Source organism: Ictalurus furcatus, chromosome 22 (assembly GCF_023375685.1).
Source record: "Ictalurus furcatus strain D&B chromosome 22, Billie_1.0, whole genome shotgun sequence".
NCBI lineage: Eukaryota > Metazoa > Chordata > Actinopteri > Siluriformes > Ictaluridae > Ictalurus > Ictalurus furcatus.
In genome coordinates, this window is record NC_071276.1 from 9,747,812 (window position 1) to 9,764,281 (window position 16,470).

The 16,470-nt window shown below is 36.8% G+C and overlaps 2 protein-coding genes across 5 annotated transcripts; one reads left to right on the forward strand and one right to left on the reverse strand.

Moving 5' to 3' along the window:
* Positions 1-1,274: 1,274 nt before the first annotated feature.
* On the reverse strand, positions 1,275-8,709 carry LOC128599213 (N-acylethanolamine-hydrolyzing acid amidase). Of its 4 annotated transcripts, XM_053610696.1 has the most exons (11): positions 8,450-8,709; positions 6,626-6,790; positions 5,607-5,730; positions 5,274-5,364; positions 5,118-5,194; positions 4,850-5,022; positions 4,107-4,169; positions 3,945-4,011; positions 2,758-2,786; positions 2,119-2,185; positions 1,275-1,661 (listed from the first exon to the last, which is right to left on the reverse strand). In XM_053610696.1, exons 1-11 carry the CDS (start codon positions 8,620-8,622, stop codon positions 1,617-1,619), a joined length of 1,074 nt encoding a protein of 357 aa, XP_053466671.1. In that variant the 5' UTR covers positions 8,623-8,709; the 3' UTR covers positions 1,275-1,616. The 4 variants fall into 4 exon arrangements, 2 of the variants coding, with proteins under 2 accessions (XP_053466671.1, XP_053466673.1); XR_008384374.1 differs by lacking the exon at positions 1,275-1,661 and having other exon boundaries at positions 3,945-4,009; XM_053610698.1 differs by lacking the exons at positions 1,275-1,661; positions 2,119-2,185 and having other exon boundaries at positions 2,703-2,786; positions 3,945-4,009.
* A 3,774-nt stretch (positions 8,710-12,483) lies between these two features.
* On the forward strand, positions 12,484-16,124 carry LOC128625726 (uncharacterized protein YwnB-like). The gene is made up of 5 exons (XM_053654330.1): positions 12,484-12,561; positions 13,262-13,423; positions 13,944-14,145; positions 14,359-14,523; positions 15,577-16,124. The coding sequence occupies exons 2-5, from the start codon at positions 13,289-13,291 to the stop codon at positions 15,732-15,734; spliced, it is 660 nt and encodes a 219-aa protein (XP_053510305.1). The 5' UTR covers positions 12,484-12,561; positions 13,262-13,288; the 3' UTR covers positions 15,735-16,124.
* Positions 16,125-16,470: the final 346 nt, after the last annotated feature.

Here is a 16,470-nt window from a genome sequence, read left to right on the forward strand (position 1 = left end):
ATGTTTTCTGCTGCATGGCAAATACCTTCCTGCTGAATAAATCTTAAAGTGTTCTTTTTTTCTTATTCATGAAGACTAAGTTTAGATTTATCATTTGGGTTTTTGCGATTTAGAGAGCAATAGATGTAGGTCACAGCATAATGTATGGGTTATTTTGGGAAACTACTAAACAGAGTTTAATTTACAAGTCAGTACAAGTGTCCCCCATCATAAAAACATAGTATATAAAGTCTATAAAACATTTCAATAGATGGTTTCTAAACAAGAAATAGAAGAAAAAAGTATTGGGTCAGTTGATATATTCTAATTGTCATGACTGTGTTCAGGGTTACCCTGGTTAGGATACCAGTCATACGCGGGGCACCAGAACACATTAATTTACACACTTGTTCACACCTAGGTGTAATTTAGAGTAGCCAATCTATCTCTGTACATGTTTTTGCATGGTGGGAGGAAAACCCAGAGGAAACCGATGTAGACATTGGGAAAGCATGTAAAATTCCACATAGTCATGTCTGCGTTTCACTGTGTCCCAAGTTATTTGTAACGTTGGACTATTTCTACTGCTTTTCCATGAGTATGTTATGTTGTCTAAAGAATTACTGTCTATAGAATCAATGTATTAGATCTTTTACAGCCATTTGTGTAAAAAATAAATAGACAATAATCTAACATCAATTCATAAGAACACATACTTGTTGAATCCTGTATTTTTATCAATTAAATTAGAATATTCACCATTCATTAGCACTTTGAGACATATTAATTAATTCATTCATTCATTCTCCACTTTGCACTTTTCTTGGTAGGGGTCACAGAGGAAGCAGGTTGAGAAGGTCAGCCCAGACTCCTCTATACCTGGTGGCAGATTCTAGCTCCTCCTGGGGGATCCCCAATGTTCCCAGGCTAAAGGTCCAGTGAGATGTGTCTGATACAGCTCTAGTGTGAACTGACCAGGAGGCATCCTTGTAAGGTGCTCAAACCCACTCAACTATCTCCTCTCACCAAGGCTCTCCCAAATTGGAAAGCTCTTGACCTTATCACAATGAGTAAGCCCATTAAACCTGTGGAGGAATCTCATTTCCATTGTTCATACTCACAACCTCTTTCTTTCACTAGTGTGTACCTACAGCTCATGACCACTGTAGAAAAAAATTACAGTATGTTTTAACCAGTCTCTCTAAGGTTTATCTTTAAATTAATGTATTGCAACACTACACTAGATGGGAAAGGGCATATATAAACAAGACAAAAGTAAATTAATTAATTAGAAATTTATTGATCTTGTTGGTCAGAAAGTTAATGTCATGATTACACACATGCAGTCTCTAGATATAAGACGTATCTAAAAGTAAGCCCATGTTATAAACCTTATAATATTACCATATAAAATGTACAAGTACATTAACATTAGCAACAATCATAAAAACAACCATAACAATGATAAAATCCACTAGTGCACAGAGATCCACTGATCTCACTAATGTCACTACATTACCATTGAGCTAAATATACAGTTCATTATTGTAGCCTTGTAAAATTTAGAATTAAAATTGGCTCATTTGCAATGTTATGGTTGTATGTGAGTCTGGAACTACTGAAAGTGTGGTGGGGTTTTAGTTTAGACCGTTGACCTTTGTCACAAAGGACTCACCACAGGTCTGTGAACAGAAAGAAAATTGGGTAAAAAGGGTGAGTAATTATTGCCAAATCAAAACTAGGGTACATGTTATTTTATTAATAAGCATCTTATTAGCTACTGCAACCATGACAGAATGAAGGCAGTCATAAGACCTCATGGAGAAACTGTGGTGACTTTCAGTTCATTTAACTACTTCCTCAACATCTAACCAGCTGATGATCACTGACTCATTGGAAAAAAGTCTTGACATTTTGACATTTGAGACACCACATGAGTATCCACTACAACTGCATAGCAAATATACTGTAAATTACAGTTAAGCTTTTTAATCGGACTTTCTAGAAAACAAACTAGAAGGGTACAACAATTATGTGTTACGTTGTACACAGAAACAAGCCAAAGGTATAAACATGCATTACATTAATTATTAACTACATGTTGTATGTATGGTGCGAAGCACTGCTGTGTGTTTATACCTCTCTAATCACGGTTCTGTACTCTTCTGGGGCAGCTGCACTCATCACTGTCGTGTAGACCGTTCTCCTGGCCACCAGGTAAACATTGAAATTTGAGAACAGTTTGATTTACTACAGTTTTTGTGAAATACAAGGATTACCAATGCAAAATTGGTAGTTGCAAAAATGCAAAATACTACCAACTGCAAAACGTATGACTAAATATATGTTTAGCCAAATGAATAAATCATTATATTAGCTGCATAGATCAATTACCAAAATTCATTTGAGTGTATTTAAATAAGATCTACTAATAGGTAGATGTGATCGTTTAGCATAAGTTTGAAAATTTGAATTAAAAATTTACCCCAAAAGTAGCTCAAAATAAGTTTGTATGGAGAATATGAGAGTGAAGGAAGGCAATGATCTGTTTCAGTGGTTATGTCTGGCAGAAATCAGTAATGTTTAGTTCCTTATTACTGCATTCACTAGGTAATTCCATACGTCTAGAAAAAGGGAAATGTGGTTACTCTGTTCAACTTCAATAGGGGAAGTGAAATTACAGATACGCACCCCTGCTCTTGCCAGACAATAAAAGGCTGTGTGAACGACAATCTGGCATTGAATTACAATCCACAAATACAGTCAAATAGCACACACCTGTTGCACACTGGAACCACTGAGAAAACCTGAAGGAAGAGACCAAAATGCAATTAAATCACACATCTAAGGACATAACATGCTACAAAATGTTAAACATCCAACACCTAGGAGAGTTAAATAAGTGATTACTTTATAATTAGATTAATGTTGGTCAAAGTATTTAATATAACACAAAGTTGGGCTAAAGGAATAGAAAACTTTGGCCCAATTGACAGGAGATTGTTAGTTTGAATCATGACAATGACACAGCCATCCTTGGTTGGTCAAGTAAGCAAAATTGGCAATGCTCTCTGGGAGGGAGGAATGGCATACTCCCTCTCCCCTGTCAATTACAACAACACTAGCCAATCACGGGAGTCTGCGAGCTCATGTATGCAGAAGGGGTATATACAGTAGCACTTTCTTCTTCAGTATGTTACACTGTGCTGTGATGCAGTATAAGCAGCAGTTAGAAAAAATAATGCTGGCTGTCTTCACATGTCTCAAAGGAAGCACATGCTAAAGCTGTTGGCAAAACTACTGCTGTGATCTGGGATCAGAAAGAACACTGAAAACAGCCAATCCTGTAATCCTCCAAGTACATTTACTATCTAGAGACTAAAAGGACAAATGGTCACTGCCGAAATGTCACGACTGGTCCTCTATCACAGTGGTTTTCAAAGTGGGGGCCAGGGGGTACCCGGGGGGCCTCAACAACTTGGTGTGCCCATCACTCCCACTATTATGTTATCTCTTTCTCACTCTCAGACAACCACACACACACACACAATCAATTCCTAATGTAATGTAATGTAAAAATGTAAGATGTAATTATTAATAAAAAAGGGGGATATATTCAGAAATCTGTATTTTTAACGTGTTTTAAAAACATCTTGCAAAAGGGGGGCCTCGGTCAAATGTTAATGCCATTTCGGGGGCCTTTCCCTGGAAAAGTTTGGGAACCCCTGCTCTATCAGTATTTCGACATGGGAATATTTGCATGTTGTTTGTGCAAGCTTGTTATTCCAAAGCAGTTGTTAATGTATACATAACTGTATGAATTGAACTTAATAAAAATTTACAAAGAAACACAGGAGTGAAGTTGGACTTGAGAGACGGTATTGTTGTTATTTATTTATATCGAATGGGACTAATAAAGGACTGTATTATCGACAATCAATACTAAAATGTATTTAGCTGTTTACCTGATAAAGAGAGTGCAAGTTGATGTTATTTTGACCTGTAGCATTCAGTGTTTTCATAGCCACTTCTCTAGATCAGAAAAGAAAGCATAAGCAGATACACTAGGACAACAGAAATGAATATGAAGGCTATTGTTTTATAATAAAAATGAGTGAAACACACACTTTCTAGTGTCTTGCTTGGGTGTGGGCAGCCAGTGGTCGTAGTTTGTCTCAACCCTGTACCAGCTACAAATAAATAAATAAATAAATAAATAAATAAATAAATAGTTTTTAAATGGTTATGTAGAGTCCTAACTTGCTTATATTGATGGCAAAAAAGTTATAGTATAGTAAAAAACAACAACAACAACAACAACAACAACAAACAAACAGAAAAATAAACCCTAGTATTTTCATGTGCTCTGATCCCATCAACTAATCGGGCCCTGTGTTTATCCCAAGACTTTTATTCACAATATGCTGACGGCACATCCTTTCAACAGACTTAGTACTGTTTAACTTACTCTTTACTCTTCTAGACCAGCATACAGTGATTTTCTCACCATGCGGTGTCAGAAGAGGATGGGATCCTTTTTGAGACTGGTTCCTCTCAAAGTTTCCTCTCAATTTTCCTCAACACTGTCATGTCTGGCTTGTTCATTAGGGATCTAGATCTACATCAAGATCTACATCCTGTACAGCTGCTTTGTGTTGTTAAAAGTGCTATATAAATCAAACCGATGCATTTTATGACATTGCCTGACATGATGCATATAATGCATGTGTACTGAAGGTGATTCTGAGTGAGGGAGCAAAAGGGGACACAGTCTTGGTCTTTGGGGAAAAAAACACAACTTATCTGTAACTGTTATGAAAATCCCCTGTGTAGGTGAAGATGAAATAAATGAAGATGAGTTGATGCTTACTTTCCATTGAGTGTATCCAAAGGCCAAATATCTGCAGGGCCGCTCCTGTCTCTGGTGATGACCACACCCTCTCCTGGATAAACACCGCCCACAATGTAGTACACGTCACTGATGATGGGTACAGCAGACAACTGTATGGCTGCATCCAGGAAGTCTGAGGCCCCCTCAAGAGTCTGAAAAACACACACACACAACCATGATAATTTTGTGTAAAATAGTAGGGGGATATGCAAGTTTAACACTAATCTGATTGGCTATTGGATTTTACCTCTCTCACTAGCCAGCTAACAGGAGAATTCTTAAACAGGACAGCAGAAATTATATTGTCCCACCAGTGGCCCTTATCTGTGAGGAGAATATCTAGTGGTAATTTGAATGAACGTAAAATTGGTGCAGCTGAAAAGACTTCAGTAAGTGCACTAACCTCTCTGATTCCCAGTCACAGTGAACTTGTTTTTACTTTGCCCAGTCCATAACCCAACATAACCAGCAAAAGATGTCCCCCTGTAGGCCACCTAGAATAGACACAGCAACACATTTACAGTGTTCAGTTACAGCTAAAATTCTCTCTTGTATAAGAAGAATTCTTCATCTCACGTCTAACAAGGCAGTGGTGCTGTACACAGGATATGATCCGAATTTGTCAGATAAACTACAGATAAACATGCAATAACACATTTAAGTAAGATGCCTTTCAAGCTGCATAATGTCGATTTCTAATGCAAAACAGGAAGTCTGATAAGAAGTCATATGTTACTTCTCCATTTTTAATGAAGTGAATATCAATCGTAAGATTCTTGAGCACAGAATGGGGGTAGTCCAAGTTTCGACCATGATAGATTCTTCCCTTGGTGTCTTGAGCCACAATACTGGTACAGAACCTATAACAGATGGACAAAAACAGGAGAATCACTAGTGTGTGCTCTAAAGACAAACCACGTGTTGTAAATTGGTTGTCAAAGTTGTTGGTATACTTTGCCAAAAGAAATCTGAAACAATTATACGATGTACCATTACAACTGTCACATAAGCCGTTATAATATGCTTTTTAAATTATTCATTCATTCCCAAAGCTTGCATCTACTGTATATGGAGTTTCTTCTGCAATGAAGTGTGTGTGTGTGTGTGTGTGTGTGTTTGCTGCCCTGTGATGAACTGGCATTTACCTACCTCGTGCCCAGTATTATGAGGATAGGATTCATATCCACCATAACCCTGACCCAGGATAAGGCGGTCAATGAATATACATTAAACATACACTTAAACATAATTCACTTCAAATACAATGAAAGAACTATAACTCCCAGGTCCGCCGTCATGGAGGTACAACATGGGGGAAGGGTGGGGAATCAGGGAATTCACAGTCATGTGAAATAGACCTATGAATTTAACCCCTTTATACTCTTTACAGTTTATCTGGAGCCTATCCTGAGCACTCTGGGCATGAAATATCATGGTCAAAAACATAAGCGCTGTGACATTATGTACTGCGGCCCCAATTACCCTACATACCTAACAAATTATATCTAGCCCATGTTAATGTAAACCTTCACTGTAGCATTTAAGGCTCATTTGAGTACTATGACTAGAGAACAAATTGGAAAAAAGCCAATACTGCAATATAGCTATGTGGCCAATAATTTTGCACTAACAACCCAACATTCTACAATGCAATCTTGCCCTATTCTTAATTTAATGATGCCACCCCATGTATAAAAACTTAGACACACCACTGTTAGGCTATAAACAAATTGTACGAGCAACAGATCTACATACGCAGAAACTTCATAGGCGAAGTTGAGCAGGAGGATGTCGGAGATGTCAGAGCCATAGATAGCTGCCATGCCTCTGATCTCAGCAGCATAGGGCTGAGGGGTAAACCGCTCCAGAGCTCTCACCACAGGTTTGATAGCGTGGTGAACCCATGCTGGAACTGTCGAACTAAGAAAAAAAAAAGTTCCACAAAAGAAAATTGCTGTTGGATTAAAAAACTTCTATGTACTCATTTCAGGCAAGACACTACAGGAAGAAAACAGATTATTCCAACAAACTCTTATTCTCTGAAGAGTGTCTTCATAGTGAAATAAATATTTTAATTGTAACATCATCCAAAGTATAGATTTTTGTTTTAGTCTTTATAAAATATGCAAATGTACGCATATCAGGGACATGGAGAACGTTCCTCAGGGGCAGGGGATCAGGTGTAAAAATAAAACGGCTATATCACTAAAGAGCTAATTTTAGAACTACTTTAACTACATATTCTTATCACTCTGGTAGACATTGTAAACAGCCTGTCTGTGGTCTCAATAATGAATATGAGAATGACACTACTAATATAACCTACATTTATAGAATTAATTACAACAAAACAGCAACTTTTAGTAGAGTGATGAATCTAAAGAATCTTTAAAAGGAAATTTAAACATTGTGAAATTTAAAAAATATATAAATATATACACAAATGTAGTGAAACGCATTTAGTGACAGTTGCAGGTCTGGAAATTTAACAAACTTGAGTAGCTAGAACTTACCAACACTTTCCCTCTCAATCAGTTTGAAAACTACCGGCGATAAGCATATAAAATTCTGCTAATATTAGGAAAAGGTTAGCAGAAGAGCTAGTGGTTTCAGCATACCTGTCTGCCTGTTGAAGCGAGACGGATCGCGATTGCATCATGACAACAAGACTATCTGACGGCAGACTCGAGTCGGACAAATAAATACGAAAATTCTCAGACTTTCTTGTGATTAATTTGCTACTGTTTTGTGCACGCGCTTATGTTAATTTGAATTCGAATGCTTTTTAAATAATTAAATTGTTTATTAATTCATTTTGAGAGGGGCACTTTTAAATCATTTAGAAAAAAGATTTAGAGTCTAGATACAGAGTCCTGCCTTCTGCATGTCCCTGACGCATATTTAATTAGATGAAGCCTCATGGAGGAAACCCTCACAGAATTTGTAACGGTTTAATGGTTATAATGGGAATTGTATTGGTTTTAATCTAAACCATAATGGCAATGGAGACTGGTAATTTGATGCCTTCTGTTGGTGGCATGTTATGTCTAGTGGATACCATTAAGGACCAATAATGGTAGTGGTTTTAATAATTAGCTAATGGTTTGTAATTGTATTTGTAGTGATTGGAAACAATCAGAATTTGTGTGATGGCTTGTATTGTTTTTTTTTTGCAGCAGCAGCAGCAGGGTTACACAATTATTATTATTTTTCAATACAGAAAGTACTACCAGTATTATCCTAGTCACCTGTAGTGAGCTTGCTTAAAAACTTTATTGCTTTATGTCTTTGCACAGCTCTCTTTATGATGAAAAAAAAAAAAAAAAAAAAGAATAAAAAAAAAATCCAGGCACACACTACAGAATAAAAAAAGTGAAAGGATCATAACTTGTTCATCTTGTTAACTGATGTGACTGTTATTATTTTTACATAACTGGAGGTTTTAGGGGTGTTTCAATTCCTTATAAAAACACAGTTAAAACTAAAGACAGAAAGGCTACACAATAACAACTCAAATGGTCAAAACATACCGACTACACTTCTTATTAGTGGTGAAAACCATGTATGCGACTCACTCACTCGATCACCTGAGCTGCTGCTTTCTGTAAGAAGTCTTTACTGAAGAGGTCTTTAAGTGGAGACCATCTCAGCTCCGGAGTCTGGTCCAGACTGATGTTCACCACCGGCGGAGAAATGTTCGAACCGCAAACTGTCAGTGAGAACAGCAACCACAAAACCCCGGACTGCATCATCAAACACCGAAATCGTCTCCTGCATTCACGCCGTGGTTTACAGAAGTTTTAATGCAAACCTCTGGTAGTGTTCATGCCTACATCCTGACAAAACACCCACGTTCACGCTACTGTCAGAGAGAAGGCGTGGCATATATGGAAATGTGGGCGTATCATTGAGTTTATATTCAAATGAAACCAGCTCTGAGTGGGCGTGACATACAGAGATATGGGCGTGTCCTTGACTCTATATAAAAATATGTGAATGTGGGCGTGTCTTTAAGTCCATATTTGGTAGTCTTCAAGTAGGAAGATTGTCGCTTGTATATTTATATACAAGTGTATTTTCAGCAAGGATTTCAGATGGGATTCATTCATTCATCTTCTGTAAACCCTTTATTCTGTGCCTATCCTAGGAACACTGGGTACTAGGCATGAATACACTCTAGATGGGAAGGCAGTCTATGGCAGAACACCATATACACACAGTCACAATCATTCACACCAAGGAGCAGTTCAGAGTATAGCCCACAGCTCAGAATGCAATCATAAAACCTAACGTACTCAGAAATGCTTGTTATATTTGCAAAGAAAAAAAAAGACACAGATCATTCTGATCATTGGGTCCACTAAAGACAATGAACAATGTGAAAAGAGAGCCATGGCTTGTTTACTCTATTTTTATGCAGATATGGCACTGTAACCAAACAGGCTAAACTGACTTATTTTTCCTGAGGCTGGTTTATGGTTTTTTTTTACGGGTGGTCTATTATCAAAGTTACTATATTTATTATATAGTTCATATAGTTATTAAACTGTCTGATGGATCACTTGACTTGAATAACTCAAGTAACTAGGCCTAAAATGTGTTTTGTGAGCTGAAAGTTAAGGAATAAAATGCTGCATGTGTCCAATAAATAGCCATAATATTACTGAAAGGTTGGATTATGTTCGTAAAATTAATCTGTACTGAGGACAATTTTTAATAGACTTAATCAGGTCCTTGGCTGCAAATGGTTTGAAAACCATATAGATTACACCTAAACCGAATCTAGAGTCTGACACTTGTGTTTATAAAAAAAAAAAAAAAAAAAAAAACAGCCCACTGTTGTGACACACTATATGGCCCAAAGTTTGTGGACACACGACCATCACACCCATATGTGTTTGTTGAACATCCCATTCCATTTTGCTTATATAATAGCCTCCACTCTGCTGGGAAGACTTTCCACTAGATTTTGATGCGTGGCTGTGGGGATCTGTGCTCATTCAGCCACAAGAGCATTACTGAGGTCAAGCACTGATAAGGAGGCTTGGCATGCAGTCGGCGTTCCAGTTCATGCCAAAGGAGTTCCGTGGGGTTGAGTTCAGGGCTCTTTGTAGGACATTCAAATTCTTCCACGCCAACATTGGCACACCATGTCTTCATGGATTTTGTTTTGTGAGCAGGGGCATTGTCGTGCTGGAACAGGTTTGGATTCCTTAATTCCAATTAAAGGACATCTTAATGGTACAGCACAGAAAGACATCCTATACAATTGTGTGTCTCCACATTTTGGCAACACTTTGGGGAACACATATAGGTGTTACGTCCAGGTGTTCACCTACAGTACTTCTGACCATACAGTGTATTTATGATTCACCTTATAGGTTGAAACTCCTTGGATACTGTGTGTAGGAGCAGTGGAGCAGTGGTGGCTCACTGGTTAAAGGCTCTGTGTTATTGACCAGAAGGTCAGGAATTCAAACTGTTGGTTCCTTGGGCAAGGCCCTTAACCCTCAACTGCTCAGTATTATAAATGAGATAAATGTAAGTCGATCTGGATAAGGGCATCTGCCAAATGCCATAAATGTGAATGTAGAAGTGGTAAACTCTGAAAACACAGCTAAGACATGAAAGATAACATTGGTCTTAAAATAATTTAAAACATATACATTTTTGCTACAATATGAAAAATACCTTATAACTCAATGGATTAAAAGGTTGTTTTATCATTATTTTTTATGTTCTATTTCCTTAAATTAAGGATTGCCAAGGAGGTTTCCCTCAGAGTTCAACTCCAAGCCACAGACAAAATAAAATCTACCCAGGGAAATAGTTTAAAAGAACCACAATACCATGAGAAAACCGCGGACTTGGCAATAAAAGTCTCTTGGCGCATTTTTCTACAAAATTCAGTGAGGAAATGGCGCCCCCTGTTGAATAAATAGAACATGACAAGTCAAGTTGTGCAACAGAAATCAATCGTCTCTGGACAAAACGTATCGTAATTGAAGTGTGTAAGCAGAGCATATAAATATAATATATAAATATATAAATATATATAATATATATATATATATATATATATATATATATATATATATATATTCACACCCATTAGCACACTTGTTCTGAGAATGCAACTTTCTGACTGTGAATTGAATAGCGCATGCGCATTGCACGCATAACCTCGCAGATGTTTTAACTCGGATTGAAGTGACACTTTCTCTCGTTGTAAAGTATATTTAGTGTAAAGTATATTTGGAGTTTGAAAGCGTTTGCATTATACAAACCGGAAGACCATGTTCTTTACTGTATATAAACACTAACAGACACAACTTCTACATTTATGTAGTGTTTACACAGGTAAAACACGTTTTCTTTTCTATTAGTGCTTATACAGTATATAATGTCATAGCATAGTCAAGCTTAGCCCAGTGGTTCTCAAAGTGGGGACCGCCAGGGGGCGCTCGGGGGGCCTCAACAATTTAGTGTGAAAAATAAATTCTCACTCAGACAACCACACACACACACAATCAGTTTCTAATGTAATGTAATGTAAAGATGTAAGATGTAATTATTAATTTAAAAAAGGGGGATATATTCAGAAGTCTGTATTTTTAATGTGTTTTAAAGACATCTTTCAAAAGGGGGGCCTCGGACAAATGTTAATGCCATTTGGGGGGCACTGCCCTGGAAAAGTTTGGGAACCCCTGGCTTAGCCTACAAACATTGAATGCATGTAACCTGTGATTAAAAAATATATTTAGCTAATATATGAACACTGAATATGTTGAATATGGGCAAACTTTGCATATGCATTTGCCAACTTCTGAATTTAGTTGTTCTTTGTGGTTGCTTCACCTTTTTATTGTAGTCTCATGCGATTGACTGTTCAATGTAAATGCCACATGTTTTTGTGCCCGGGGATTAATATTTGGTAGGTTTTGTTAAGCAGGAACGTAGTCAGAAATGAGACAGAAATGAGACCGCTGGATACACTATTTGTAAATATGGATGTAGTGTAGAGTTTTGGAGAGGTGAATATTGGGTTAAACAGGAGTTTTGTCCATTTACTTTTATGAATGCTAAGAACAGACAGGTACAGTAAGTACTTCCAGTACTGCCAAGCTGCCACTGCTGGACCCCTGAGCAAGGCCCTTAACCCTCAACTGTTCTCTTATATAAATCAGATAAATGTAAGTAGCTCCAGATAAGGATGTCTGCCAAATGTTTGGTTTGGTGTTGAACTTGTTGTAAAAATTCTAGCTTGCTAATGAAGATTACATACCATTAGCACATTTTGTCAGTAGCTTATGTTAGCTTAGAATAGTTTATTGGTCTATTTTTCCCAGTCTATGAATCTTTGAATCTTTCAGGTCAATTATGGCCCAGAAGACTAGTTTGGGATGGTTTGAGTCCAGTTTTGAATAAGATTTGGGTATACAAAGCGCTTAAACTCCAAGCCACAAACAAGAAAAAAGTTACACAGGAGCAACAGATTAAAAGAACTACAAACCGTGTGAAAAACACAATAAAAAAATTAAATAAATAATAAAAAAAAACCACTTTTTCACTCCGAGGAAATAGCGCCTCCTAGTGAATAAATTGAGTGCAAGCTGACAAGTTACACAAGTAGGCGGAAATCACTCAGGCAAAACGCATAGTATGAGAAGGAAAATAATATCTCAGTGTGTGTAAGTATATATCATATTTATATGCTATATTCACACAACTTATGGCGCTGAATTGAACAGCTCAACATCGAGCAGATGTTTTAACTCGAGGTGAAGTGTCACTTTGTTAGTGTGTATTCCGTGCAAGTATTTGTGTTTTACCAACGTTGACAGGAGTTTGCTTGTGTAACAGGTAAACGTCGTGATTTTATGGTCGTGTTTCTTCTGTGAGCAGTTATTCAGTAGATTAGGTAATGGAGGTAATTTATAAATGATTGTGGTCTTCAGTTGGCATAGGCTATACTTACATTTGTAACGTGGCAGGCTTGTTGTTATAATAATAATAATAATAATAATAATAATAATAATAATAATAATAATAACAAAAACAACAGAAATCACTGGCCGACTCCCAAATAGTTCCTTCGTCCTTATATAGGTGCACTACAGAGAGGGCGAATTATGCATTCAGTATTCTATGTAGATTCCCTATACATTTCAGAAAACCTGAAAGGCATAATATCTAAAGACACTTGGTTATGGGTATAAATATTTTGAGCCTTGTAACCTTGTTGATGCATCTGTAACCGTGTTCATGGACATATCTAAATTTCTCTAAATATAAAATGTAAAAATGCTGCATTCTTATGTTCAGCAAGGTTGTAGCTGCTCAAATGCTGTTTTAAAAGCGTTTAAGTGCATGTTAATTTGTCTTTTGCAGGAGTAAATCCGTACGGGTGATCTGAAGATGAAGATTGCAGTGCTTGGAGCTACAGGACAGACCGGGCAGCAGCTAGTAAAGCAGGCTCTCCAGCAGGGACATATTATCACAGCCATCGTGAGGAATCCTTCCAAACTGGCAATAAACCATGAGAACCTTAAGGTAAACATCTAACACCTTAAAAACCTGCTTTCACTTCCCTCCTGCAGACTCATGCCTCAAACTGTGTGTGCCTGATTTCCAGGACAGAAATGTAAACAGAACCTAGGAATAAAAAAATGAATAATCTTTTTTTTTTAATATCTCTAAAATTGTATTATTATTATTGTTGTTGTTGTTGTTGTTGTTGTTGATCTAGAAAGACAACATTTACAAACTCCACCTTTTAAAGTAAACCAAAATATGATAGTTTTTTCTTTTTAAGATATGTAATACAGCTTGAGGTTTTACTTATGTTACTTATTTGTATAGCTTGAGGTTTTCAGAGTTATAAAACATGTATGCTGGGGTACTATATTTTCTAATTGAGCTGTATTGAGTATAATGTATTTGCTTTGTGATGATCATGCACCTCGCAGCAAAATCATATGATTAACACCGCTATAAAAATATAAAACAGTTTCAGAGAACTCCTTCTCTGTCAACCCCTTACTGCTGAAAAACATCAATTATCCCACAATAGGTGGTGGAGGGAAATATTTTCTCTGAAGACAGTCTGAAGCCACACTTCACAGGACAGGATGCTGTTATGTCATGTCTTGGGTTCCCACCATCTATGTTTTATGGAGTCACCGGCTACACTCAGTCTATGACTGCAACCCTCAGTGCAATGCGAGACGTCAAAGTGAATCGAATCATTACCATGACATCATGGTACACGGATCGTAAGTGCTGTAGAACCAAGCAAGGGTTTTGATTATAAAAGTATCTTAAATGTTTGTTTGTTCAAAACGTCTTATTTTAATGCATTAATGTATGCGATGTGTGCCCTACCTTCTATTTCTTTCGTAAGGAAAAAATACTACTGCTGTCATAATGCAGCGTGTAATCCTCATAAAAGTAACCTGATATTTGAATGAGTTATCTGCTTTTTGCAGCCAATTCAGGGACCAGATCTTCATTTTTTATCCGCTTCATGCTACTGCCAATAATTCGGAGTGTTCTAAGCAACATGTATGAGATGGAGAAGATTTTGGAGAAGACTGAGGACATCAACTGGACTGTAGTCAGGCCACCTGGGCTGCAGAATACTCCAGTTACAGGTGGGTTAGTGAAAATGAACTGCTTCCATTTTATTGTGCAGTGTATTTTAGTTTGAGGTATTTTACTGAGAGATAAAATGCTGTAGCAGGTTGATCATTAATCATAAAACCTGGGTTCTGTAAAACTAATCCGGAACTAATCCGTGGCCTGGAGTGGTCATGGCCATCCCTGAAATATCTTTGATCACTCCAGAACTGGTAGGTTGTTTAAACTGAATTTTGGGTGACAAGCTCCATTCAGTAATGGTTTTCAGCTATCATGCAGTTCCTGGAATCCTGTACATAAATGAACCTGTCCTTTCATTTACACATCTCATTTACACAGAAATGGAAGCAGGGTTCAAGTTGACTTGATACGAGGGGATGTCATACCTCTGATTAAAAAAAAAAAAAGACAATTAAATAAATTGTAAGTCAGTCCATATTAGGGGATATTAAGAACCACTGATCTAGAGGGATTCTTTTTTTTTAGATTCCAGCAAGTCTTTTCCATGGTTAACTGGGTGTAGAAAACTTGATTCTTCTTAGAAAATACATAAAAGAGGCAAAAAAAAATCCTTGGAAATGGAATTTCCACAAGAAAACACAAACAGTACTTTCACATTATTATCTTCTCCCAACATCCAAATTCAGCAGTGTATTAGTTAAATAAAAGCTTGCATTTTTTGCTTTCCTTTGATACGCCCCTTTGCTTGGTCTCCATAATTATTTGTGCTGGTTTCAACTGCACATGAAAAATACACTGTTGGAATGCACATACATTTACCTTGTATGACAGAGGTATGGATCGCTGCTAGAGTCAGAGTATAGACCGTTGAATTTGTATGCTTCACATTTATGCTGTAGAACTCCTTGTTCTGCCACAGAAAAGTCTCACACGATTGGCTAGTGATGTGAACCTCACAGCTTTCTGTCCATGGGGATTAATCATAGCCTAATTGTCTAAATTTGGATCGACTGCAGAGAAAGTCATTATTTTGGACTTTCTAAAGGACTTTTAAATTCAGCCCTACGGTGTATTTTTCATTATTTTTCATCTTTTTCTGTTGACAGACAAAGAATTCCTGACCCATGAAGGTTACTATGTGCCTGATGAGAACGACTATCCCATAGGCCAGACTGTATCAAGATCAGACGTGGCTCGCTTCATGCTCTCTTTGCTCAGCAACAACACCTGGATAAAGAAAGCAGTTTCTATCATCACCAAGTGAATTAAAAGCATGCTTTATGCTGACAATGCAAGGGAATTTAAACACTTTTAAAGCAAACTTAAAGAGATTCTCATGTATTCTATTCAAATGCTGTCAATGAACCACTAACTAATCTCAAATGTTTTATACATATCATATTAGTGAAATACTTATTATATGCTCTGCCACTTTGTGAATTTCCTGAATTAAGTTTCTGCGTGGGTTTTAGTTAGTGGGTGCATTAACATACAAATGAAGCCCCCCCCTTTTTAATTTTTTATTTCTGAAGCACTACAATGTCCTGTACAGCTAAACCAAATACAAAATCTCAGCTTGGACTTGGATATTATAAATTATATTTGGTGTCATAGTCTGTTATTCTGACTTCTTAAAAATAAATATTTGCATTTATTTCCAGTAGTCCTTGAAGTCATTAATAGGGAAATGAGTGATTTCAGTTAAGAGTCTAATCTGTTTAGCCAAATCCTTTTCCCAAATTAACTATATATATATATATATATATATATATATATATATATATATATATATATATATATATATATATATATATAATGAAATTATAACCAATGTTGAAAATGTGAGAGACCCCAAATTTAATCCGATTTTTATTTATCAGTCCTTTAAAATATGTAATTCCCCACACTGCAAGATTTGCCCAGAACAACACAATGCACTTGTAAAACTCATGGAATTTATTGTGAACGATCTTGACATTAGGGCATAACAAACATTGGAA